Source organism: Schistocerca gregaria, chromosome 2, assembly GCF_023897955.1.
Source record: "Schistocerca gregaria isolate iqSchGreg1 chromosome 2, iqSchGreg1.2, whole genome shotgun sequence".
Lineage (NCBI taxonomy): Eukaryota > Metazoa > Arthropoda > Insecta > Orthoptera > Acrididae > Schistocerca > Schistocerca gregaria.
The window spans coordinates 887201389-887229094 of NC_064921.1; the positions used below are offsets into that span (position 1 = coordinate 887201389).

At 43.0% G+C, this 27706-nt stretch overlaps 1 protein-coding gene across 1 annotated transcript in view; it reads right to left on the reverse strand.

Annotated features, from left to right (window-relative positions):
- LOC126335318 (esterase FE4-like) overlaps positions 1-27706 on the reverse strand; it is a 299162-nt gene that overhangs the window by 54132 nt on the left and 217324 nt on the right. Inside the window, exon 8 of the mRNA XM_049998474.1 lies at positions 21846-22066. Coding sequence (XP_049854431.1) covers positions 21846-22066 — 221 coding nt within the window. The remainder of the gene's footprint in view (positions 1-21845; positions 22067-27706) is intronic.

The window sequence follows — 27706 nt, forward strand, 5'->3', positions numbered from 1 at the left end:
ATAGAAAGTAAAGGCCTGGGGTGGCTCTGCGATGGGCCCAGAAACCATTAATCTACAGGGTGTTTCAAAAATGACCGGTATATTTGAAACGGCAATACAAACTAAACGAGCAGCGATAGAAATACACCGTTTGTTGCAATATGCTTGGGACAACAGTACATTTTCAGGCAGACAAACTTTAGAAATTACAGTAGTTACAATTGTCAACAACAGATGGCGCTGCGGTCTGGGAAACTTTATAGTACGATATTTTCCACAGATCCACCATGCGTAGCAATAATATGGCGTAGTCTCTGAATGAAATTATCCGAAACCTTTGACAACGTGTCTGGCGGAATGGCTTCACATGCAGATGAGATGTACTGCTTCAGCTGTTCAATTGTTTCTGGATTCTGGCGGTACACCTGATCTTTCAAGTGTCCCCACAGAAAGAAGTCTCAGGAGTTCATGTCTGGCGAATAGGGAGGCCAATCCACGCCGCCTCCTGTATGTTTCGGATAGCCCAAAGCAATCACACGATCATCGAAATATTCATTCAGGAAATTAAAGACGTCGTCCGTGCGATGTGGCCGGGCACCACGAGGTGTTCGCAGTGTCGTCTAAGGCAGTTTGTACCGCCACAAATTCACGAAGAATGTCCAGATAGCGTGATGCAGTAATCGTTTCGGATCTGAAAAATGGCCCAATGATTCCTTTGGAAGAAATGGCGGCCCAGACCAGTACTTTTTGAGGATGCAGGGACGATGGGACTGCAACATGGGGCTTTTCGGTTCCCCATATGCGCCAGTTCTGTTTATTGACGAAGCCGTCCAGGTAAAAATAAGCTTCGTCAGTAAACCAAATGCTGCCCACATGCATATCGCCGTCGTCAATCCTGTGCACTATATCGTTAGCGAATGTCTCTCGTGCAGCAATGGTAGCGGCACTGAGGGATTGCCGCATTTGAATTTTGTATGGATAGAGGTGTAAACTCTGGCGCATGAGACGATACGTGGACGTTGGCGTCATTTGGACCGCAGCTGCAACACGGCGAACGGAAACCCGAGGCCGCTGCTGGATCACCTGCTGCACTAGCTGCGCATTGCCCTCTGTGGTTGCCGTACGTGGTCGCCCTACCTTTCCAGCACGTTCATCCATCACGTTCCCAGTCCGTTGAAATTTTTCAAACAGATCCTTTATTGTATCGCTTTTCGGTCCTTTGGTTACATTAAACCTCCGTTGAAAACTTCGTCTTGTTGCAACAACACTGTGTTCTAGGCGGTGGAATTCCAACACCAGAAAAATCCTCTGTTCTAAGGAATAAACCATGTTGTCCACAGCACACTTGCACGTTGTGAACAGCACACGCTTACAGCAGCAAGACGACGTACAGAATGGCGCACCCACAGACTGCGTTGCCTTCTATATCTTTCACATCACTTGCAGCGCCATCTGTTGTTGAAAGTTGTAACTACTGTAATTTCGAAAGTTTGTCCGCCTGAAAATGTACTGTTGTCCCAAGCATTTTGCAACAAACGGTGTATTTCTATCGCTGCTCGTTTAGTTTTTATTGCCGTTTCAAATATACTGGTCATTTTTGAAACACCCTGTAGTTGTAAGGGTGATGTTCAGCTGTCCACTCTTGGCGTTATTGCAGAGCGTCTGTGGGTGGGAACCGGGGTGATGTCTCCTGATGAATCAGGAGGGTAACAGTATCATACATTTGCTTATCAGTATACTACCCTATATTGTTACAGACAGAGGCTAGGGACCGGCGTTGTCTTTGGTGAGCACTGAGACTGCTGAGTTCAGTATGAAGTCCTGTCTGGCGTGGCGAGTCCTCAGCGTAAACGGGTCCTGGTGGTCATGCTATCAGTAGTGTGATGACGAGGGACCACTGAGTCATGGTTCCGAACCTGGTGACATGCGCGTTTGGTGGCCTCTGTGAAGGATGCCTGTGCAGGCTACATTGGCACACGATTCATCCAAAGCGCGTGCAGTTAAGTCATGGACAACAGCACTGGTGGCAGCGATAGCAGGTAAGTGTACTCACACAGGATTAGATAGATTATGCCTGCACAAGGCAGTTGGGTAGACACAGGCACAAACCGGGGACCGAAGAGTTTGGGACCCACAGTTGATGGAATTAAGCCTACAGGTGGTCCTCCGTCAGGAAGACACCGGTTTGACTTCCAACATAATCTATAGTTAGACACAGCACATAGACCCATTGCTTAATGGAGATCGTGTCTACCTGTAACAGATAATGACTTCTACTCAATGGCTAAAATGGACAGTGTTTATGTGGGATCGGCCCGTCTGTTTTGCGCAATGCCTGAAGTAGACCGTGTTGTAACATCAGTCAGCGTTACTCCAGCCTGACTTCATGCTTTTTCTGTGTAAGTGGTGCTTTTACTCATGGTGTTGGTGCGACGCAGATATGTGGTAACTTGGCTTACAACATGGCCTGAGCAGCGACTCTTGCAGCGTCAGCTCTTGCTGTCATTCATTCCTTCAGCCACGGCAAATACAAAGGCTTAATTTTTTCTTGAATACAAGGTGGCTAGGGATTATGGTCGGTGGCGAAAGCGTTAATGGCCTCTGGCTACAGACAGCAATTTACGTTACGCTCCTGCATCCCGGCAACGTCGCAAACTGGCTCATCTAAATCTGCTCTACATTTGAAGATATACTTAAAAAAAGGTTGCTCCTCCGTTTTTGAAACACTTGGCGCCATCTACGTGTTTCAATCATTATGAGAAAACTCACAGAGCACACAGAATACCACATACATCAGTCAGTCGTAGTTTTGCTCACGTAATATACGATAGAACGCTCAAGTGTGACTGAAGTTTACACAGAACAGAATGCGCAAACAGACTGAGCATTGATCGGCTAGCTGCGTAGCTGTCTACTGCGCTTCCCCGGCTCGGAGACCATAAATGCTCTCGCACACTATAAGCGCAGGTACCTGGGTAGGCATTATAGAGTCGTGTGCTTCAAATGGAGGAGGAACTGGGGAAAAATTTAATGTTATGCACAGGTACTAGCAATGTGCTGTATGTATTAAGTCTTGTTTTGCAGCTGTGGACTCAGGATATTAGTGCTGTGTTGAAATACTGGGTGACAAAAAAATCAGTATAAATTTGAAAACTTAATAAACCACGGAATAATGTAGATAGAGACGTAAAAATTGACATACATGACGTAAAAATTAACATACATGCTTGGAATGACATGGGGTTTTATTAAAACCAAAAGAAAACAAATTATTGCTAGACGCGTGAAAGATCTCTTAAGCGCGTCGCTTGGTGATGATCGTGTGCTCAGCCGCCACTTTCGTCATGCTTGGCCTCCCAGGTCCTCAGACCTCAGCCCGTACGATTATTGGCTTTGGGGTTACCTGAAATATCAAGTGTATCGTGATCGACCGATAACTCTAGGGATGCTGAAAGACTACATCCGACGCCAATGCCTCACCATAACTCCGGACATGCTTTACAGTGCTGTTCACAACATTATTCCTCGACTACAGCTATTGTTGAGAAATGATGGTGAAATATTGAGCATTTACTGTAAAGAACGTCATCTTTGCTTTGTCTTACTTTGTTATGCTAATTATTGCTATTCTGATCAGATGAAGCGACATCTGCCGGACATTTTTTGAACTTTATATTTTTTTGTTTCTAATAAACCCCATGTCATTCCAAGCATGTGTGTCAATTTGTACCGCTCTATCTACATTATTCCTTGATTTATTGTTTTCAAATTTATACTGACTTTTTAATCACCCGATACATATCAATGGCACAATTTCAGCAAAATAACGACTGACCCAATGTCATTATTTTTATGAGCTTTTCAATTGCACGTAAGCGAGAGAGAGAGAGAGAGAGAGAGAGAGAGAGAGAGAGAGAGAGAGAGAGAGAGAGAGAGAGATATTCCTGCTTCCTGTGACAGTTTGTTCTTTCCGGTTTATACTGTCACTGAAGATTTTTCCGAGATCTTTTACTGTTTTGATAGGCGAACTGATTACCACCAAGGTGAGTGAAGGGAACAGTTTCACAGAAATATTCGCTGGTCAACTTCCGGTGTGATATTAGGACTTGCGACTTCTCAAGATTTAATTTAAGACCCATGTTTTGTGTCCATTTTAATAATTGCTATACTAAGGATGTTTATAGTTAGTTTTCTAGGTTATTGTAATTGTTCAAAAAAATGTGCTTGTTGTTAGTGTAGTTGGGTCTTTTAAAATACATTAGTGTGAGAGATATATGCAATCTGTTTTTACTATTTACCGTACAGTACATAGTGGTATCCAGATTACGGACGCAGAGGGATTGCATCCGGAAATACTCATTCCTGGTCCAAAAAAATGGTTCAAATGGCTCTGAGCACTATGGGACTTAACATCTATGGTCATCAGTCCCCTAGAACTTAGAACTACTTAAACCTAACTAACCTAAGGACATCACACAACACCCAGCCATCACGAGGCAGAGAAAATCCCTGACCCCGCCGGGAATCGAACCCGGGAACCCGGGCGTGGGAAGCGAGAACGCTACCGCACGACCACGAGATACGGGCTCCTGGTCAAAAGTCTACTGGTATGAAACAAGTTTTGATTTGATGAGAGAATTCTGGGAATGTAAATTTGGAGCACAGAATCGTATTCATTAGAATCATGGGCAGTGGGAAGACAGGAAGAGTAGAGAATCGAAGGATTCGAGATATGGTGGTACAGAAGAATGGTGAAGAAAATTAAGTGCACTGATATGTAAACCTCAGACTTGATGATGAAAGAAACATATGGAAAACACTGACAGGGTGATAGGATATGTGTTACAACATCAGAGAATAACTTCCATGGTACTAGAAGGAATTGTAGAGGGTAAAAACTGTAGGGGAAGATAGAGACTGGAATGTATCCGGCAAATAATTCGAAATATGGAGTGCAAGTGCTAATCTGAGATGAAGAGGTTGGCAACAACACCAATTTCAACAAATTAGGACTCTCGTTTCTTGCAAATAATTACAATAACGTTGTACACAAACAATAAAAACACTTAACATGGAAGTGTTGACAACATGAACTAACAACTAAATGAAGTTAACAAAGTCCAGTATAATCCAAACACCAATGCTTCCACTTTCCGCCCGAAAATTTTCGTTCTGTATAAAGCAAAATATTACAGAAATCCTTGCAGACTGCAAACTGTATCCAAACATCTGCTGTACTGCTGAGTACAGATAGCGACATGGTCGACAGCATGTGCACTTAACGTATGTTTGCTCACTGGGCGAAATCTTAGTCGCCCTCTGGAAACAGCACACTTAGCCTTGGAGCGCTGTTAAGTCTGGCCACCTCCTTGGCAGAGTGGTCAGCGTGTCTGACAGCCATATGCAGTGACTGCACGTAGTGTTTACCCGTATTAATGTGTTCTGCTTTTCACCGTTACTGCTCCCCTCTCCCTCCTTCCCCACTCTCTCAATATCTCTCTCTCTCTCTCTCTCTCTCTCTCTCTCTCTCTCTCTCTCACCACCTTTATTAAACTTATTTTTTGTAATTTGCATGTCAATGTTTCATCCCTATTTTTTTTCTTTCACAAATGACTAAATGTAATATACTTTTCTACTTTATTGTAAAGATGGAATGTGTAACCACATCTGCATCTTCATGATTACTCTGCAATTCACAAATGAGTGCCTGCACACGGTTCATCTAACCATCTGTAAGCTACCACTCTACTGTTCCACTTTTGAACATCATACGGGAAAAACGAACACTCAAATCTTTCCGTGTGAGCTCTGATTTATTTTATTTTACCATGATGATCATTCCTCGGTATGCAGGTGGGCGCCAAAAAAATATTTTCAACTCTGAGGAGAAAGTTGACTGTTGAAACTTCATGAGAGGGTCCTGCCATAGCGAAAAACCCCGTTGTTGTAAAGACAGCCACCCCAAAGTAAGTAAGTAAGTAAAATAGCATATTCCTGCCAAATTCTGAAAAGGATACTCCCATTTAGTGCCAAACTGGGAATATGTTTCCAAAAGATGTCGCTCTTGAATCCAATGATGAGTGAAGTAAAATTATTTTTAAATTGTTATCTTTGCTGCTTTTTTTAGCGTGTCCTTTGTTTTTTATTTTTGTACGTCTGAAGTAGACATGCTATCCCTGTCCTCTGTAGAAATGTACATGGAAATAGATAAAACAAAGCATAATTCTAAACTACCATGCTGACAGTAACATATAGTGTCAAATAGGAATTTGTTGCCTCCATGCGCTGGCAAATCTTACAGTAACAGTGTTCAGAACATCTTGTCCATACCATTACACACAAAAAGTTGGCATTTCTCACCATATACATACAATAAAGGTCACTCTATTGAAACTAATCATGAGTGATAACAAACTAAATTTATAAAAATTAGCTCTTAATTACATTCCAATGCACCTGTTTTTTATACATTTCCAAATGTGACAATCCGTCCTACAAAAGAATTAAAAGAATATATTAAATGTCATAAGCAAGTACTAACGAACACACTTGGAGGGGCAGAGTCTAATAATAAAAGATCTGGATAACACCAAAAAGGTTAATTCGGTTGTGAAACGTGAAATACACAAAGTGTTTGTAACATTATAATAGTTATTCTGTAAATAAAATTTTATACACCTTAGAAAAAGGTTCGATTGCCGGCTGGGTCAGAGATTTTCTCTGCTGGTGGAATGGGAGTTGTGTTATTCCTCTCATCATTTCACCATCATCGACACGCGTGTCGCCCAATGTGACGTCGACTGAAAAGACTTGAAACTCGGTGGTCGAACTTCCCCGTCTGGGGATTCCCGTCCATTGACGCCATGTCATCATTTCATTTTCATGTTTTTCGTAAAACTGGTAAGAGGCGGTCACATGACCCGCCACCGCCGACGTACGTGACTGTGTGTGTGTGTGTCCAATAGGTTGTAAGGAATCAGCACAACAAGATGGAGACATGGAGGCGTGGCAGAATGGCAGTGCTAAAAAGATCTTATCCGAGAGGGGCTGAGAACGAGTGTCACATCCTGTCAGTACTTAAAATCCGACAGGAATTGCTGCTTTCAGAGAATACTGGTCCACTTCAACCATTTTCAAACCGAACATTCCAAGGAGAAATGCATGCAATGGACATGTGCATTTTGGGACTTCGCAGAAGGCCATTTTTCACAGCAGCACATAAAGCTGCACATCTTGATTGAGCCAAACAACACACAAAATGGACAGTAACTTACTGGAAGCGTGTAGTGTGGTCCCGTGAGTCTCGATTTTGCCTCTTTTTCAAATGATGCAAAGCGTCGAGAGAACCAAGAGCCCGATGGGAAGTTAAACCGGCAGTGTGGCAGTATAGGCCGGAGGTGACTTTTTTTTCGTATCATGATTTGAACCATGGACCTTGCCGTTGGTGGGGAGGCTTGCGTGCCTCAACGATACAGATAGCCGTACCGTAGGTCCAGCCGCAACGGAGGGCTATATGTTGAGAGGCCAGACAAACATGTGGTCCCTGAAGAGGGGTAGCAGCCTTTTCAGTAGTTGCAGGGGCAACAGTCTGGATGATTGACTGATCTGGCCTTGTAACACTAACCAAAACGGCCTTGCTGTGCTAGTACTCCGAACGGCTGAAAGCAAGAGGAAACTACAGCCGTAATTTTTCCCGAGGGCATGCAGCTTCACTGTATGGTTAAATGATGATGGTGTCCTCTTGGGTAAAATATTCCGGAGGTAAAATAGTTCCCCATTCGGATTTCCGGGCGGGGGCTACTCAGGAGGACGTCGTTATCAGGAGAAAGAAAATTGGCATTCTACGGATCGATGCGTGGAAAATTTAAAAAGGAAAAGGGATAGGTTAAAGTTAGATATAGTGGGAATTAGTGAAGTTCGGTGGCAGGAGGAACAAGACTTCTGGTCAGGTGAATACAGGGTTATAAATACAAAATCAAATAGGGGTAATGCATGAGTGGGTTTAATAATGAATAAAAAAATAGGAGTGCGGGTAAGCTACTACAAACAGCATAGTGAACGCATTATAGTGGCCAAGATAGACACGAAGCCCATGCCTACTACAGTAGTACAAGTTTATATGCCAACTAGCTCTGCAGATGACAAAGAAATTGAAGAAATGTATGATGAGAGAAAAGAAATTATTCAGATAGTTAGCGGAGACGAAAATTTAATAGTCATGGGTGACTGGAATTCGACAGTAGGAAAAGGTAGAGAAGGAAACATAGGTGAATATGGATTGGGACTAAGAAATGAAAGAGGAAGCCGTCTGGTAGAATTTTCACAGAGCATAGCTTAATCATAGCTAACACTTGGTTCAAGAATCATAAAGAAGGTTGTATACATGGAAGAATCCTGGGGATACTAAAAGATATCGGATTATACAATGGTAATACAGAGATTTAGGAACCAGGTTTTAAATTGTAGGACATTTCCAGAGACAGATGTGGACTCTGTCCACAATCTGTTGGTTATGAACTGTAGATTAAAACTGAAGAAATTGCAAAAAGGTGGGACCTGGATAAACTGACTAAACCAAAGGTTGTACAGAGTTTCAGGGAGAGCATAAGGGAACAATTGACAGGAATAGGAGAAAGAAATACAGCAGAAGACGAATGGGTAGCTCTGAGGGATGAAGTAGTGAAGGCAGCAGAGGATCAAGTAGGTAAAAAGACGAGGTCTAGTAGAAATCATTGGGTAACAGAAGAAATATTGAATTTAATTGATCAAAGGAGAAAATATAAAAATGCAGTAAATGAAGCAGGCAAAAAGGAATACAGACGTCTCAAAAATGAGATAGACAGGAAATGCAAAATGGCTAAGCAGGGATGGCTAGAGGACAAATGTAACTTATCTCACTAGCGGTAAGATAGATAGAGCCTACAGGAAAATTAAAGAGACCTTTGGAGAAAAGAGAGCCACGTGTATGAATATCAAGAGCTCAGATGGAAGCCCAGTTCTAAGCAAAGAGGGGAAAGCAGAAAGTTGGAAGGAGTATATAGAGGAGTCTATAAAAGGGCGACGTACTTGAGGACAATATTATGGAAATGGAAGAGGATGTAGATCAAGACGAAATGGGAGATACAATACTGCGTGAAGAGTTTGACAGAGCACTGATAGACCTGAGTCGAAACAAGGCCCCTGGAGTAGACGACATTCCATTAGAACTACTGACGGCCGTGGGAGAGCCAGTCCTGACTCTACCATCCGGCGAGCAAGATGTACGAGACTGGCGATATACCCTCAGACTTCAAGAAGAATATAATAATTCCAATCCCAAAGAAAGCAGGTGTTGACAGATGTGAAAATACCGATCTGTCAGTTTAATAAGTAACAGCTGCAAAATACTAACGCGAATTCTTTACAGACGCATGGAAAAAACTGGTAGAAGCCGACCTTGGGGAAGATCAGTCTGGATTCCGTAGAGATGTTGGAACACGTGAGGCAATACTGACCTTACGACTTACCTTAGAAGAAAGACTAAGGAAAGGCAAACCTACGTTTCTAACATTTGTAGACTTAGAGAAAGCTTTTTACAATGTCGACTGGAATACTCTCTTTCAGATTCTGGAGGTGGCAGGGGTAAAATATAGGGAGCGAAAGGTTCTTTACAATTTGTACAGAGACCAGATGGCAGCTATTAGAGTCGAGGGGCATGAAAGGGAAGCAGTGGTTGGGAAGCGAGTGAGACAGGGTCGTAGCCTCTACCCGATGTTATTCAATCTGTATATTGAGCAAGCAGTAAAGGAAACAAAAGAAAAATTGAGTAGGTATTAAAATCCATGGAGAAGAAATAAAAACTTTGAGGTTCGCCGATGACATTGTAATTCTGTCAGAGACAGCAAAGGACTTGGAAGAGCAGTTTAACGGAATGGACAGTGTCATGAAAGGAGGGTATAAGATGAAAATCAACAAAAGCAAAACGAGGATAATGGAATGTAGTCGAATTAAGTCGGGTGATGCTGAGGGAATTAGATGAGGAAATGAGACCCTTAAAGTAGTAAATGAGTTTTACTATTTGGGGAGCAAAATAACTGATGAAGGTCAGAGTAGAGACGATATGAAATGTAGACTGGCTGTGATAAGGAAAGCATTTCTGAAGAAGAGAAATTTGTTAACATGTATAGATTTAAGTGTCAGGAAGTCGTTTCTGAAAGTATTTGTTTGGAGTATAGCCTTGTATGGAAGTGAAACATGGACGATAAATAGTTTGGACAAGAAGAGAATAGAAGCTTTCGAAATGTGGTGCTACAGAACAATGCTGAAGATGAGGTGGGTAGATCACGTAACTAATGAGGAGGTATTGAATAGGGTTGGGGAGAAGAGAAGTTTGTGGCACAACTTGACTAGAAGAAGGTATCGGTTGGTAGGACATGTCTTGAGGCATCAAGGGATGACAAATTTATCTTGGAGGGCAGCGTGGAGGGTAAAAATCGTAGAGGGAGACCAAGAGATGAATACACTAAGCAGATTCAGAAGGATGTAGGCTGCAGTAGGTACTGGGAGATGAAGGAGCTTGGACAGGATAGATTAGCGTGGAGAGCTGCGTCAACCAAGTCTCAGGACGAAGATAACAACAACAACAACGATTTAGGCTCATCATTCAAGTTATCGTCAACGTGAACCTGGACGACCAGGACGTTTATTTTAGCATTCTCGGTGACCAAGTACTGCCCTTCCTTCCACACCTTCATGATGAGTATGTTGTGGACACTCCAGTCTTCCAAGACGACAACAGGTCTTTTCGTAGAGCTACATGCATATAGGCAATGGACAAAATATGAAAAACACCATAAACAAACAACATATTACCATGCCTATTACGCTGTAGGAAAACCGCTGGCATTCAAAACAGCTACCAGTCGTCTGCAAATGGACAAACAAAGGTCCCGTAGGCTTTTCAAGGGAATCTTATACCATTTTTCCTGTCAAATAGTGGGAAGTTCAGGTAACTATTATGGAGGTGCATAGCGATGATGCACCCTTGGCTCCAAAGTAGACCACAAAGGTTCAATAATACTGAGATTTGGTTGTTCTAGTGCTCAGGGCAGATGCGACAAATCATCCTTGTTCTGATGTAAACAGTCCTGGGCGATATGACCTGTAAAACAGAGAACCGGTTGTCTTGAAACACAGTGTCACTACTGGGAAACAAACATTGTACCATGGGATAGACCTGATCAGCCAAAATGGCCACATAACCCTAATCCTAGGCAGTAATTAGACCTTGCAGAGTAGCCACGGGGCCCATGGAATACTATGATACGGCTGACCAAATCGAATCGTCGCCAAATCCCCACAAAACTTTACTCTTGGCATGTGAACTCGGCCAGATGTTGGGAACAGTGTGGAACGAGTCTCATCCGTCCAAATAACTTTCTCCCACTGCTCCACAGCTTAGGTTTTATAGCTGTGGCATCATGTTTTCCTGTTATGGGCATTTGTTTCACACATTTTCGTCCGTGTTGTGACTTAGCGGAAAACATTTTTCCGATTTAGTTGTATGCAAGTAAAAATAGTCGAAACGGTGCCTCTTGAAACTCCAGAGACATGGCTGTCTTGGTTATGGAAGCGCCCTCTACACGCAGTTCTCGCAGTGTTTTTGTCCAACCACTGCACGTTTCTGGCTTGACGAACACTGTGGCACTTTATCGCATCTGGACTGGCCAGCAAAATCATCTGATATTAATACCATAGAAAATGTCTGGGACATTTGAAACAGTGGCTGAATGTAGAAATTAACATCCTCACTACCTGGGATATAAGCGCTATAACATAGTCTGAAAAGGCCATGTGCAGAATCGCGGTTCGGGAGGATCTTGGTGTTCAGTTCCTATTTCAGCTACGAACAAGGGGTAAAAAGTTTTCGGTTCAGCCCGGACCAGTGGCCATTTGTACAGCCATTCGAATATATGTCTTCTCGTATCTATGTTACAGTGTATGAAACAAGGTTTGGACGACAAACCAGAGTTGGTGTCCGGACAGATTGTGCGGATCGATTAATTTCTTTTGCATGAGATTGTAGTTGGGCTACAATTAAGTCTCAGCTAACGACACCAGTTGTTAGTGCACCATTCGGATTTTATGCCCAAAAACATGTTTTCTGGGAGATTTTTGAAGGACACAACTTCTATACTTTAAAATTGAACGAATCGGTTCAAAATTTGAAAGAAGGTAGATAAATGGATAAGTCAAAACGAAATTTCTATCCAGTAACATTAATTCATTTTCGAGATACAATGGCTTAAGGTCGAGCTAAATGTTGCAAGTAAAATTCGCTCTTGGATGAAGGGAATGCGCGGAAGCCGTTTAAAGTAATTCAAATAAATAAAAATGCATTATAACGATAAAACTGAAAACTAGCTTTCAATAATCTGGCTACATTCGGATTTTACCTGTAGAAAACATGTTTCTTCGGTATTTTTTACTTGTGTCATTTCCATGTTTCAAACTTGTGTGAATTGGTTCAACTTTTGTAAGAAGGGAGACAAATGTATAAAATTAATGGTCATCTTGTTGTTTTGTCAAGCTTACTCCACTTCCATGATGTATGCAACATGAATTAAAAATGACAGTAAAAATACCTATACCGAATCAATTGTTGCCGAGTCAACAAAAATATAAATCCGTTACGAATCTATGGCGATCTAATGTCAAAGTTATGGTACACTAAAAGTTAGGACCCACAATGAAAAATGCTCCTATCAAAGTAAAAAAAAAAAGGCGAATACGTGCTGGGCAGCTTTACGAATGTAAAAGAAGGGAACTAGCTTTTCGGCTTATCTGGCAGCTTCAAAGACATTTAAATTAATGTATCTTGTCATATTCGCGTTTTATTAAGAGTTAACCCTGCTTCGTCAGCGTAGTGAACTCTCAGCTGCAAGGTGTTCCCCCTCCAACATCTTGAAATTGAGAGGTTTGAGTCTCTGATCGTGTGCCTAAAATCCAGATGATTCGCCAGCCATCGTAAACAATATATATCATATGGCTGAAGAGCACACAGATAATAGCTAAAAAAAAAAAAAAAAACCTGTTGGGAGGGGATAAAGTTTCTTGGTATTGGAATTGTTCCTGGAAGGGGGTGGGAGACTAAAACAATTTGTTTATTTGTGGGTGGTGGGGTTGGTTTTCCCCAGAGGGGACCATTTCTTCCTCGTACTGGTGAGAGGTGTAAGAACAAATAGACAAATTTATGTGCCTCTGGAGAGTGGGATGCATCTACATTAGTGCTAAAGGGATTTATCTGCTTCGGGAGTAGTTTTTAATCACAACACGACCTCTCAGCAATGTTCAACATGTGACTCTTCAAGATATCCCGGCGGATATGTTGTAAATAGTCTTCACGGGTTTTCACCGTATGACGTTGTGCAAATTCCACAATATTTCCTCGGAGCAACTGTCCGACATCTTGAAGTGGTGCAGCCTTGCTGGTGGCTCGGTGCAACTGACTGTATCCGCACTTCGACGCCTTGTATATAGAACACGCGAGCGAAGAGAGCGCAGGCGCGGAAATCACGCATGCGCTATGATTTGCAGATAGATGGCGCCCTCTGCCGGAAATCGCAGTGATTTAACAGCAGCCAATGCAGGGTTCCAGAAAGTGCTCAGCTGAAATCCCACATCCCTGTTGATGAGATTATCGGCTGTACGGATATGTATTGATATTATGAGATTGTCGGCTGTATGGAAGAGTCCTCGGAAGATATGGCATAATTGTGTTTTCCGACCATCTGCAAAACTGTGGAACCTCTTGGGTTCGGTTAACGATGATCTTGGCCTGAGGAAACGAGGTGTGTACAAGATTGCTTGTCAATGTGGGGTAGCATATACAGGGTGAAAAGTATTTAAGCCGACAAACTCTGGGACGTTGTACGGGACATCAAAACAAATATTTTTCCCTAATGCCATTTTTTACTATGAGGAGTATTTAAACCGGCAGAGGAAGATTTCTCTGGCGGCAAATTAATTAAACCAACAAACACTTTTCCATTTTTTTTATGACCAAGAGACTACACATTAACACAACCCAATTTCAATTACAGTAGATTTTCAAAAATGCCCCCATTGACACGTAAACAAAGGTAACACTGTCGGATCATGTTCTGCCTGACATGGGCAAAACCCCCAGGAGTATCCTGAATTGTTCCTGCTGCTGCTACTATCCGGGCAACCAGATCCTCTTCTGATGCAACAGGGGTTGCGTACGTAAGGCTGTGCATCTCTCCCCACACAAAAAAGTCCAGAGGGGACATATCTTGGGATCGAGGAGGTCACGGTACAGGACCACCTCTGCCAGTCCACGTGTCTGGGAACTGTCGGTCCAGGAATCGACGCAAACTACGACTGAAATGTGCCGGCGCCCCGTCGTGTTGGAACAACATGCGTTGTCTTGTAGGGAGCGGGACGTCTTCCAGCAACTGGTTCTAGGCTCTAGGTTGTGGACACGCTGTAAGTGCAACGGACTTAACAATTGCTATCGAAGGACTGTTCTTACATTCGTCTGATTCGTCCCCACATTACGTGCAATTGCGCGAGTGTTGATTGGAGGATGCCGTTCCACACGCTGCAAGACAGCTTCCTCAAATTGCAGCGTTCTTACCATACGATGGCGTCCCTGTCCAGGTAATCTGCTAAATGGCCCGGCCTCACGCAGACGTTGGTACACAGCAGCAAAGGTCGTATGATGCGGGATACGGCGATTAGGATATTGTTGTTGATAAACCCGCTGTGCAGGTCGTCGGTTGTGTTGCGCTACGCAGTACGCACCAACCATATCAGTGTAATCACTCCAGGTGTATCGCTCCTTTGGTAAACAGAGGCAATGCACTACTGCACTGGTGGACAGCAGTTGCCTACAACTGAAGAGCGTAACATGGCCTCTTACAACTGAAGAGCGTAATACGGCCTCCACCGGTTTAAATAATCCTCATAGGAAAAAATGGCACCAGGGAAAAAATATTTGTTTTGATGTGCCCTGCAACCTCCCAAAGTTTGTCAGTTTAAATACTTCTCACCCTGTATAGGCCAGACATGTCGCACAGTACCGGAATGCTGCGATGAACATCAGTATCATACACACCTACGTCAACCGGAAAAGTTGGCAATTGCAGAACACTAACTGAATACAGGACATCGCATGATTTATGAAAAGACGGAAGTTTTATCCCCGACATCATCTTTCTGGGACTGCGTCATTAAGGAAGCAATACATATCCGTACAGCCGATAATCTCATCATCAGGGATGTGGGATTTCAACTGAGCACAGCCAGGAACCCTACATTAGCTGTTATTAAATCACGACGAGTAAATTAAGATTTTTTTCGATCACAGACTCGTCATGACATTGGTCTAGGATAGTTTTTAGTGAGTGACGTCTGACCACACTGTTAGTAAACATAGCGTACAGCGCAAGCGCAGGAGGGCCGCTCTGCGATTTTCGGCAGAGGGCGTTTAATATGGCGCCACCTATCTGCAAATCAGAGCGCATGCGTGATTTCCATGCCTCCTCATTCTTCGCGCGCGTGTTCTATACACAGACGTCAACGTGCGGAAACCGTCAGTCGCACCGAGCCAACAGCAAGGTTGTACCACTTGAAGATGTCGGACAGTTGCTCCGAGGAAATATTGTGGAATTTGCACAACGTCATCCGGCGACAAACTCGTAAAGACTATTTACAGTGTTCAACATAATGATAATGGGTTTTCGCAATAACCAATACCAAGATGTTTTGCACTGTGTGACTGATGCAGTCTGTTTAAACACGGTATGAGGCAGTCATTAGTTGTGTGTCACACTTCTAATTACAGTTCAACTTATCACAGGTCAGTATTTTTGTTTTGGTATTGCATCACACGCTCAAACAATGATCAGCACACACAGTCCTCACTGCAATCCAATGTAAACATTTAAATACTTGTCAGGAATATCGTTTGCACGAGTCGGTAATGTTTCTCGAGGGTCAACCCACTGCAGTGGGTAGACGCAGCCGGTACGACACGACTTGTAGCTCAAGGCTCGGTTCAGACTCGACGCACCCCCAGACTCGACAAACTCACACGTCATTCACTTAACGCTAGCAGCGCTTGACAATCGATTTTGCCTACCATCGACTGTGTGAGGCAAAGATTAGATTTACTTTCATTATAATTGATCCGTAGTGAGGAGGTCCTCCAGGATGTAGACTATTTCTGTCATATTCTACATCCTGGAGGACCTCCTCACTACAGATCAATTAAAAACACAATAATACATTGCGAATATTTACAACTAAAACAAATAAGCTAACGTACCTTCCAGAGGTCCCAAGTGAATTGATCGTCATTTTTAAAAAATGAATACTATATGAAAGGATCATTTTAGAACATTCATTTACTAAGATCGCATTAATGCACTGGATTTTTGTAGCTGAGCAGAATTTAACGGACTCAGACATTGCTCTCTTTACTTATTCTGATCAACACTAAACTGACGCACAATATTTTTAGCGCAAGGCAATCTTACTTTCAATAATCCCTACAAAAGAATGGCCCTGACTGACAATACCTATACCTTTCATGAATCACTTACCTCACAAAAATCTTCGTTACTCGAACTACTGCAATACAGCGAGCGCCAATACTGCCAGCTAAATAAAAGATTCTAACTACTGAAGTCACTAACTACTGATAGATATAGTTAGAAAATGAAAGATTTTGATAGAGAACAAACAGTGCATTTACCTTAACAGCGTTCGAAAGTTATATATATGACATCCAGTCTTACAAATTTACTCTCTCTGATGGACACAGGTCCAGATCATCCGCTCTCAAAACTCCGCCATCTCACTCCCCACATCCACCACTGCTGGCGGCTCACCTCCAACTGCGCAGTGCTATGCGCTGTTCACATCCAACTGCCCAACACTACAATAGGTAATATTACAACAATGCCAGCCAGCCACACAGACTGCACACAGCGCAGCCAGTGATTTTCATGCAGAGCGTTGCGTGGCGTTACCAATATAAAAACCTAAACAGCCTACTTACAGAACTACTACAATACTTATTTACAATGAACATATTACTGAATTGAAATGGTGCAGAAGGTAGATTGTGCTTACACACATACACACACACACACACACACACACACACACACACACACACACACACAGAGTCTACTGAGAAATTCATCAGTGGAGTAGAAGGAGTTGGCCACGAATAAATCTTTAAGGCTTCTCTTAAACTGAATTTCATTGGTTGTTAAGCATTTAAGGCTGCTGGCAAGTTATTGAAAATGTGTGTTCCCGAATAATGCACACCTTTTTGTACAAGAGTAAGTGACTTTAAATCCTTGTGAAGATTATTCTTATTTCTAGTATAGATTCCATGAATTGTGCTGTTGGTTTGAAAAAGTGATATATGTTTAATGACAAATTTAATTAAGGAATAAATATACTGGGAAGCAGCAGTAGTTCCCTAAACAGACTTCTGCAGGATGTTCTTGAGTTCACACCACATATAACTCTTATTGCACGTTTTTGTGCCCGGAAAACTTTAGCTCGGCTTCATGAATTACCCCAAAAAATAATCCCATATCACATTATGGAGTGAAAGTGAGCATAGTATGCCAGCTTTTTCAGTTTTATATCCCCTATGTCTGACGGAATTCGCATAGCAAATAGAGATTTGTTTAGACGCTTCAGCTGTTCTGTTGTGTGCTCCTCCCAGTTGAATTTATTATCGAGCTGTAATCCCAAGAATTTAACACTGTCCACTTCTTCTATCTGCTTGTCATCGTATATTAAGCATATACTCGTGGGACACCCCTTACAAGTTCTGAACTGCATGTAGTGTGTTTTTTCAAAGTTTACTGACAAAGAATTGGCTAGGAACCAGTGATTAATGTCTACAAATATTTTATTAGCAGATATTTCTAAGACAACACTTGATTTGCTATTTATTGCAATGTTTGTATCATCGGCAAACAAAACAAAATCGGCTTCTGGTAATGTTACTGGTGAAAGGTCATTGATATACACAAGAAAAAGTAAGGGTCGTAAGATGGAAACTTGTGGGACCACATATGTAATCAGTTCCCAGTTGAATGATGTCTGATAGCTTAATATGTGTCTCTTTCCTAATAACACCCTTGGTTTATCATTGGATAAGGGATGGAGGACCCCTTAAAGCATTCATCCTAAACTTTAATGATACTAATTGACAAATGCCATATTGGATATGTGAGTTAACGAGCATTTCACTCTCATTTAAGTATATGGCCGAAACAGTCAGCATTCAGAAAAAGTGAAACGAACCCATTGTCCAGGACCATGTGCTACACAAAGGATGTAGATTCAGCACGAGATGGGGAAACTCACAGGCGTCTATTGTCTATTGAGGCCTAAGCACTGTAGTGTGCGAGTGAGACATACGAGGACCTATATGATAGGGAACCCCCTGTAGAAGGCATTTGTGGTCAAGGAGACGTAGCAGTGTTAAATATGGCGGACCTAAGATCGGCCATAAAGGGAAACATTTATGAAAACTTTGTAATTCTATAGCAATGCAGGGAATCAAGCCATAGTAATTTTAATCTGCCATCCTCCATAAGTTTTCACAGTGATCCCAATAATACTTGAATACTGATCATATCTATAATAGTTTAGGATTTACTGTTAAAGTGAAATTTGTTTAAAAATATATTAAATTTAAATGATCAATATTTTCAGCTAAGTATCAGATCATTTCCTCCACAAAAAACACATTGAACGACGACAGCATGACACCTTATTGGAATCATTAGGTAATAGAATATTTGTTGTAAAGTTTAATGGATAATACTTATTTTTGTTCTTTATTTATTTATCAGAAAGCACTTTGGTGAAAGGCTACTGGCCGTGACATTCAAAGTTAGGAAGAAAATTGTATTGGTTTTATGTAAAAGAATTTAACGATTGTTATGTAATCGACATTATTGTTACTTATTTAGAATGTGAAAGTGGTCAAGCTTTGATTAAATATGTTAAAATGTAAAGTAATGTTGAATAAGCTGTAGCCATTCAGATGGACAGCTTCAGGAAAGGGAACTGCGCTAGTCAGTTGAGCGAAGACGTTCGGCGCGCGGGAACGCGGTCGGAGACGGGCAGAGGGCAGTGCTGGTCGAGACACCAAGGGGGGCAGTTTAGATCGAGACACCGAAGAGTACAGTTCGGATTGAGACGCGCAAGCGGTCAGTCGGTCTTTAGGCAGCTAGGAAGTGAAACAGCTTAGAAAATTTCTCGTTGTGTGGTATCGCGGGACTGAGCAGTGAGCAGCCGCGCGCCTGGTGTGAACTCTAAGATAACGAGGTGGAGTATTAGACATGTATTTCGCGATGAGATTGAGAATGTTCGAACTGTGTCAAATGGATATGCGTTCGAGTGTAACAGTAACTCCAAATACGACCACTTTTTCTATTAGTTTGCTTTCTAAATAAACATCATTCTAACAAAATCATAACTGTGTGGCCTACGTCATTTGAAGGGCTTATTTGAATAGTGGTACCAATCCATTACCTCCACTTTTCTGTCTATAATGCTTCTGAAATTAATGAGCCAAACAAACAGAAAGAAAGGTTCATCTCTAGCAAGAAGCCATATGCTTCAATATTTCTGGTATCCCAACTGTAGATTTTTCAGCGCTCATTTAACTTTAGGACTCTGTATCTCAAAATGAACAAAAATGGACTTGTACCACTATTGGAATAAGCCCTTCATTTATGAGTCGTTAATGTTTTACCCGATATTATTGTAATATTATTGTTACTGTTATTATATGTTAACTTTGTAATTCGCAAACTTGCCATCAGCCAGACAATTTAACCAAAGGGTCCCAAGTGCCCAATTTAGGGCGTGTAATGCGACACGTGCAGTTCAACCCCTAGACGAGTTTGAGACGAAACATTTCGATGAAGAGGAACCGCATGTGAGCCCGAACATCTTTGGGATATTAGCTCGCAGATGACATGATGGCATTTGTCACGTTATACGACATGACATGTTATTTTATTTGGCATGATGCTGTATACACTACTGGCCATTACAATTGCTACAGCAAGAAGAAATGAAGATGATAAACAGGTATTCATTGGACAAATATATTATACTAGAACTGACATGTCATTACATTTTCAAGCAATTTGGGTGCATAGATCCTGAGAAATCAGTACCCAAAACAACCACCTCTGGCCGTAATAACGGCATTGATACGCCTGGGCATTGAGTCAAACAGAGCTTGGATGGCGTGTACAGGTGCAGATGCCCATGCAGCTTCAACACGAGACCACAGTTCATCAAGAGTAGTGACTGACGTATTGTGACGAGCCAGTTGCTCGGCCACCATTGACCGGACGTTTTCAATTGGTGAGAGATCTGGAGAATGTGCTGGCCAGGGCAGCAGTCGAACATTTTCTGTATCCAGAAAGGCCCGTGCAGGACCTGCAACATGCAGTCATGCATTATCCTGCTGAAATGTAGGGTTTCGTAGTGATCGAATGAAGTGTAGAGCCACGGGTCGTAAGACATCTGAAATGTAATGTCCACTGTTCAAAGTGCCGTCAATGCGAACAAGAGGTGACCGAGACGTGTACCACGCCGGGTGATACGCCAGTATGGCGATAACAAATACACTCGTTCAATGTGCGTTCACCGCGATGTCGCCAAACACGGATGCGACCATCATGATGCTGTAAACAAAAACTGAATTCATCCGAAGAAAATGACGTTTTGCCATTCGTGCACCCAGGTTCGTCGTTGAGTACACCATTGCAGGCGCTCCTGTCTGTGATGCAGCATCACGGGTAACCGCAGCCATGGTCTCCGAACTGATAGTCCATGCTGCTGCAAACGTCGTCGAACTGTTGGTGACGATGGTTGTTGTCTTGCAAACGTCCCCATCTGTTGACTCACGGATCGAGACGTGGCTGAACGATCCGTTACAACCATGCGGATAAGATGCCTGTCATTTTGACTGCTAGTGATACGAGGCCGTTGGGATCCAGCACGGCGTTCCGTATTACCGTCCTGAACCCACCGATTCCATATTCTGCTAACAGTCATTAGATCTCGACCAACGCGAGCAGCAATATAGCGATACGATAAACCGCCATCGCGATAGGCTACAAATCGACCTTTATCAAAGTCGGAAACGTGATGGTACGCATTTCTCCCCCTAACACGAGACATCACAACAACGTTTCACCAGGCAACGCTGGTCGACTGCTGTTTGTGTATGAGAAATCGGTTGAAAACTTTCCTCATGTCAGTACGTCGTAGGTGTCGCCACCGGCGCCAACCTTGTGTGAATGCTCTGAAACGCTAATCAGTTTCATATCACAGCATGTTCTTCCTGTCGGTTAAATTTCGCGTCTGTAGCACGTCATCTTCGTGGTGTAGCAATTTTAATGGCCACTAGTGTATTACGTCACATTAGTATTAATAGTAACAATCTAAAAAGGGCGAATATGTCAAGATGTTTTGATTTAAATATCTTTGGTGGTGCCAGATAAGTCGAAAAGCCAGTTCCCTTCTTTTACATCCCTAACTTTGTCCAAGACATACTTGCTTTGTTTGTCATACCACAAAAGTATTTTTCATCCTGGCCATTAACGAATGACTTTTGATGGGGAAGTAGACCTGAAGAAATATGCGGAATTCCTTCCTCGCCAAATTGAGGCCATTATCAAGGCTTGAGGCGGATGTGCCCTGGGATGGCAAATGTTTTGTGCAGTGGGCGTAATTACCTGTGGGATACAGCATATGAATACCCTGTAGAACATGCGATTAACTGAGCTAGAGTTGGTACCCACGTTGGCCGTGACGACGGAGTCGGCCGCCGTGATGTCCCGGCTGGTGGAGCCGTAGTAGAAGCGGCGCACCTCCCGGGCGGCGGCGGCTCGCTCTTCGGGGCTGTCCAGCGGGATGTCGGGCCCCACGCGCTCCGCGAAGTGGGCGCTCAGGTCCGCCAGGGCGCGGCCCGTCGACAGCTGACCGCTCGTCGCCCCCAGCAGCGTCCACGGCAGCGACATCACTGACCCCCAAACAACACCACTCCTCAAATCTCCATAGAACTCTCCTCCCTGTTCTTAAGTACACAGCCGCCGTTACAAGTGTGGTACAATGAAGGTGTCGTGCAAGAAACCTCAAATGTACTATACAAGGGGCGTTTCAAAAGTCCGTGCAAAGTCTGACAGATGGCACCACCGGCGCGTATCGAGGTCATGTTTAGTTAGTAGCATCTTTGGAAAGTACCATAGAGTAAATATCTCTGGAGTGAGAATTGCTTTCTGCGCATGTTGTCAACATTAAACCACGATTGTCGCGTGTTTTCGGGACTTCTCTGCGCGTGTGTGCTTTCTGCAGCGTTTGAAGTTTATAATATCAAGAGTTTTTGTTGTGTTTCACCGTTTGTTGATAGTGTAATAGCGAGGGTGAATTACTGTTGTTGCTACAGATGCAAAGAAACATATGTCAAAGGAGGGATAGTAACTTTTCATGGGTACATACCATGTACCTCTAATTATAGTTATCACATTAGTAAGAGACACTGTGTATGTTTACAAATTTCGAGACGCCGTATAATTAAGGCTTGATTCTGTAGACCTATTTTTCTACGATTTTATGACTATATAAAGATATTACGGCTTGTACAAAAGCTTACAAACAATCGCTTCCTCTCGTAAATTTGCGTGTGGAACAGAGAAGGGAATGGTTAGCTGTTTCAGTAAATATTATCCTCCACACATTTATAAGTGACTTGTTGATTATGTAAATAGATTACTCAGTCTACTATTTATTTAATAAGCTGGGAGCAAGTACTTAAAATGTGTTAAATAAATGCCTCAAAGTGCCACCAGTAAGAAAAATTGTGCTTTAGGTCGCAAAACGAGAAAATAAACACGCAGAAGTACAAGAAAAAAGGACGAATTAGCAGGGATATGATCGCCAATGTGTGGCAAATTCGGTGTTTTTCGGACACTTGCAAAAGTACTAGCGTACCGTCAAATCGTTTTGCAAGACCATCACTGCAAAAATGTATGTCAGGCTCTGTAATACTATGCCGTGCCGTATCACACCGAAAACTACCAAAATTCGAGTGCATCTGAACTGTGATACCTATTGCTAAGAAGCAGAATGTAATATCACTTGCCCTTAAAAGTTACGTAGCTGGTTTATTCCCGGTATCAAATGGATACTGTTAAAATATCTGCCCAACATATATAAATAATCCACGACACGTACGAGAAGAATCCGTCTGTAAAGGGATGTAGTGACATTCTAAATATATAGGGTGCTATACGGACAAACACACTACGTCCCGAGATCCCGTGACCAGGCTGGCAATGTATGTTGATAACACAACATCTGTTCTGCGAATGTGAATGCTCACTCCAGAGATATTTACTCTATGGAAAGAACGCGCACCAAGTTTCAGCCATTTTGGTCTATTTCTTTGTGTTTGGCATTCGTGTGAATTAAGGAAGTCGAGTGATTGTCAAAAAAATGACGAAAAAGAATTTCATGTGGTGATTAAACATTACTTTATGAAATTCAAAACGCCTCAGGAGACTAAACAGAAACTTGATAAACATTACGATGACTCTGGACCTTCGATTAGAACAGTTTATAACTTGTTTCAAAATTTGCAGAGTGGCCACATGGGTGCCAGTGATGCTGAACGTTCTGGACGCCCTGTGGAGGTTACGACTCCAGAAATCATTGATAAAATCCATGATATGGTGATGGATGACAGAAGAGTTAAGGTGCGTGAGATTTCTAGTGCTGTGGGCATCTCGAATGAATGGCGTAGGGTAACGGGAAATTTTGAACGTTACAGTTGGCAGCATTGTAGCGCCGGCAGATGTTCGAAACTTTGCACAATTGATGTGAACGCATTGTCATTTAGTAATCATGGAGAATTGGACTGGTGCGGAACGTGCAGTAGCTGTGAGAGCGTTTTACAAAAATGGTGATAGTGCGACTGCCGCGCAGAGAACATTTCGGCAGCATTACCAGCTTGGATGTCATGGACGTGTCCCATCTGCGCATGCGATTACAACGTGGGTGCGTAATTCTGAAGAAACAGGATCTGCCTTGAAAAAGAAACCTCCAGGTGGCAGCAGTTCGTTAATTGTTTGGAAGACGCATTATTTCACGTAACGGTGACATTGCATGGCCTGCGAGATCCCCTGATCTTAGTGTGTGCGACTTCTTCCTGTGGGGATATCTTAAAGGCAAGGTGTACCATACACGTCCTGCAACAATCCATGTACTGAAGGAGAACATTGAAAACGAAATCACTGCCATTCCCCAAGATTTGCTACACCGCGCATTCCAGAGTTTTCATAACAGGCTGTTAGAGTGTGAACGCCGAATGGGAGCACATCTTTCCGATGTCATCTTTAAATGTAAAGAGACACTTTTGGACATTTTGATTGTAATTGATCGTAATGGCATACTGAATACATTCACTTTCCTTAATAAATCACTAGTTTTATGAATTTATTCATGGAAATGACGTTATTTCGAAATTTCCCGTTTCCTTGCGCCACCCTGTTTTTTCATAATCATTTGGACATGAGAAAGCTGCCCGCAAGATGGGTTCCGCAACTGCTCGCTCTTGACCAAAAACGGAATCGTGTGAAGTGTTGCAACGCTGGTTTGCAGCTGTTCCGAAAGAATCTGCAGGACTTCGAGCATCATTTCGTCACTGTGGATGAAACATGGATGCATTACTATATTCCTGAGACCAAACAACAATCTAAACAATGAGTTCAAATGGTTCAAATGGCTCAGAGCACTATGGGACTTAACTACTCTGGTCATCAGTTCCCTAGAACTTAGAACTACTTAAACCTAACTAACCTAAGGACATCACACACATCCATGCCTGAGGCAGGATTCGAACCTGCGACTGTACCAGTCGCGCGGTTCTGGACTGCGCGCCTAGAACCGCTAGACCACCGCGGCTGGCCAAACAATGGGTTACCGAGGGAGAATCTGCACCAAAAAAGGCAAAGACCATTCCTTCGGCTGGAAAGGATATAGCGACTGTCTTTTGGGATTCGCAAGGGATAATCCTCATCGAATATCTGGAAAAGGGTAAAACTATTACAGGTGCATATTATTCATCGTTTGAAAACCGAGCTGCAAGGAAAACGCTGGCGATTGGGCTGCAAAAAAGTCCTTTTCCGTCACGACAATGCATCAGTACACACCTCAGCAGTTGCGGTCGCAAAATTAATGGAAACAAGATTCCAACTCGTTTCACATCCCCCGTATTCTCCAGTCTTGGCTCCCTTGGACTACTATTTGTTCCCCTATTTGAAGAAATGGTTGACGAGATAAAGATCTTATTCAAACGAGGAGGTGATTGCAGAAACTAATAGTTATTTTGCAGACTTGCTCAATTCTTGTTATTCGGAAGGGATCAAGAAATTAGAACAGCGTTGGACGTAGTGTATAAGTCTAAAAGGAGACAATGTCAAAAAATAAAAAAGGTCTACCCCAAACAATTAAGTAGTTTTTATTTTTGCACAGACTTTTCAAACGCCCCTCGTATTAATAGGTATGCAAGTGATTAGCATTTCAGTGCAACAGCACAGAGTAGGTAGACGCAACTCCATCTACACTGCCTGACACAAAAAAATGGAGCACCCAGAAGGGGAGGAGGAATCAGAATGAAGCTTCACGGGTTTAGAGGGTATGTGATGTTATTTCAGTCTTTCCAACATCGAGTCAAATTTGCAAAGAAGTTACCAGTGTGAGTTCACTTATCAGTGTGACCTTGGGGCCTCTCTGACCTGGATGAAGACAATGATTCTGTTGGGAAAGGTCTCATAAAGCCGTCATAAATTCCCATGAGGCACAGTGGCCCACAATCGTAGTAGTTGGTCCTTGGTAACAGGGGTACTGGCGCTGAGACAGAGTTGACGTCTTAGCTGGTCTCACAGAAGTTCTACTGGTGACAGATCTGGGGATCTTGCTCACCATAGGAGTACCTCAACATCACACACCGGCAGTTAATCTCTGTCAACGTGTACGATGTGTGGGCGAGCATTGTCGTGTTGAAAAAGAGCACCACAATACTGTCACACGAGCAGTAACACATGAGGACGCAGGATTTCTGTGACATACCGTTGTGCCATGTGACTTTCCTTAATCATTATCACATGTCACCTGAAGTAACACCCAATGCTTCCCCACACCACGGCGCCAGAAGGAATAGTGCTGTGCCCTTCCAAAACATTGGAAGAATGGGACTTTTCCTCAGACTGCTACCATACTCGCCAAAGATGGTCATCCATAGTAGCGCAGAGCTGCGATTCACCACTGAACACAGTGCAGCCTCATTCACCAACAGTCCATGCTTCCCAGTCACAGCACGACTCCAAAAGCAGCTGCTGCTGTAACGGAAACCCTCACTTGGGACTATAATTACCTAGTACAGCTGCTGTTGCCCTCCAACAAGTGGTGCAAAATGGTGCAGGCAGTCCATTACTTGCCCTCAGATGGCCATGCAGATGTGAAGGGGTTACAATGGAATGTACTTGGTGCACAATATAGCCATCCTCCATTGTGGTGGTCAAATGTGATCGACTGGAAACTTGATGACTAGTATGCCTGCTCTCACCTGCTCATGCTGCCAACATTGGGCCATTGTCACAGCTGAATGCACGACAAATCTGTATATTGCACGATGTGACCAGCCAGCCAAAAGGAGATCCACAATGAAGCCTCTTTCAAACTTGTCAGGTGCTAATAACACAGTATCGAACGAATATGTGGCATCTCTGTGTCCTTTACAGTGATCACTCAACGTCTGATACTGTTCACACTGGTTATATACCGTATCTGGCTTGGTAACAACACTAAAAACAAACAATACTTATCAAAACTGGTGGATGTTCTACCTGTAAGTGAGTATCAGAGTATTGAAACCATAATCATTTACACCATCCAGTGGCATAACCCACACGTTTAGCCAGCAAATATACTACTGTGGACTTTTTGTTGGACGGTTAGTAGGTGAAGTTACCATGTTAGTTGCTGGTCGAGGCTTAGTCCAAGGTATTTTAGTGTGTTAGTTAACTGCATAGGATGGTCATGAATTGTAAGGGAAAAGTCATGAAGAGGAAGGTGTAGTTGGTTCATTCTACACACATCAAACAAGTTTTGCGTCAAGCAGGTTCCCCGAACTCCTGGGGACAGACGTTGACTGTGGATATTGTATCACAGACACAGTCCCTTTCATTGTTTAGAGATGTCACTAAACCTGCCGCCGGCCGCAGTGGTCTCGCGGTTAAGGCGCTCAGTCCGGAACCGCGTGACTGCGACGGTCGCAGGTTCGAATCCTGCCTCGGGCATGGATGTGTGTGATGTCCTTAGGTTAGTTAGGTTTAAGTAGTTCTAAGTTCTAGGGGACTGATGACCACTGATGTTAAGTCCCATAGTGCTCAGAACCACTAAACCTGCCCAAAGATGTAAACAACATGCATGAGCAGCGCCTATTAGACGACAGCCGATCAGTTCCTGTCATTCCAGTAGGAAGGAGATTCACAGCTCGTGTTGACTATAGTTAAACCATGCCTAGATGGTCAATACCGCGGTTCGATGACGTCCACATTGTTACTTTGTGCCATGAAGGGCTCTCAGCAAGATAAGTGTCCAG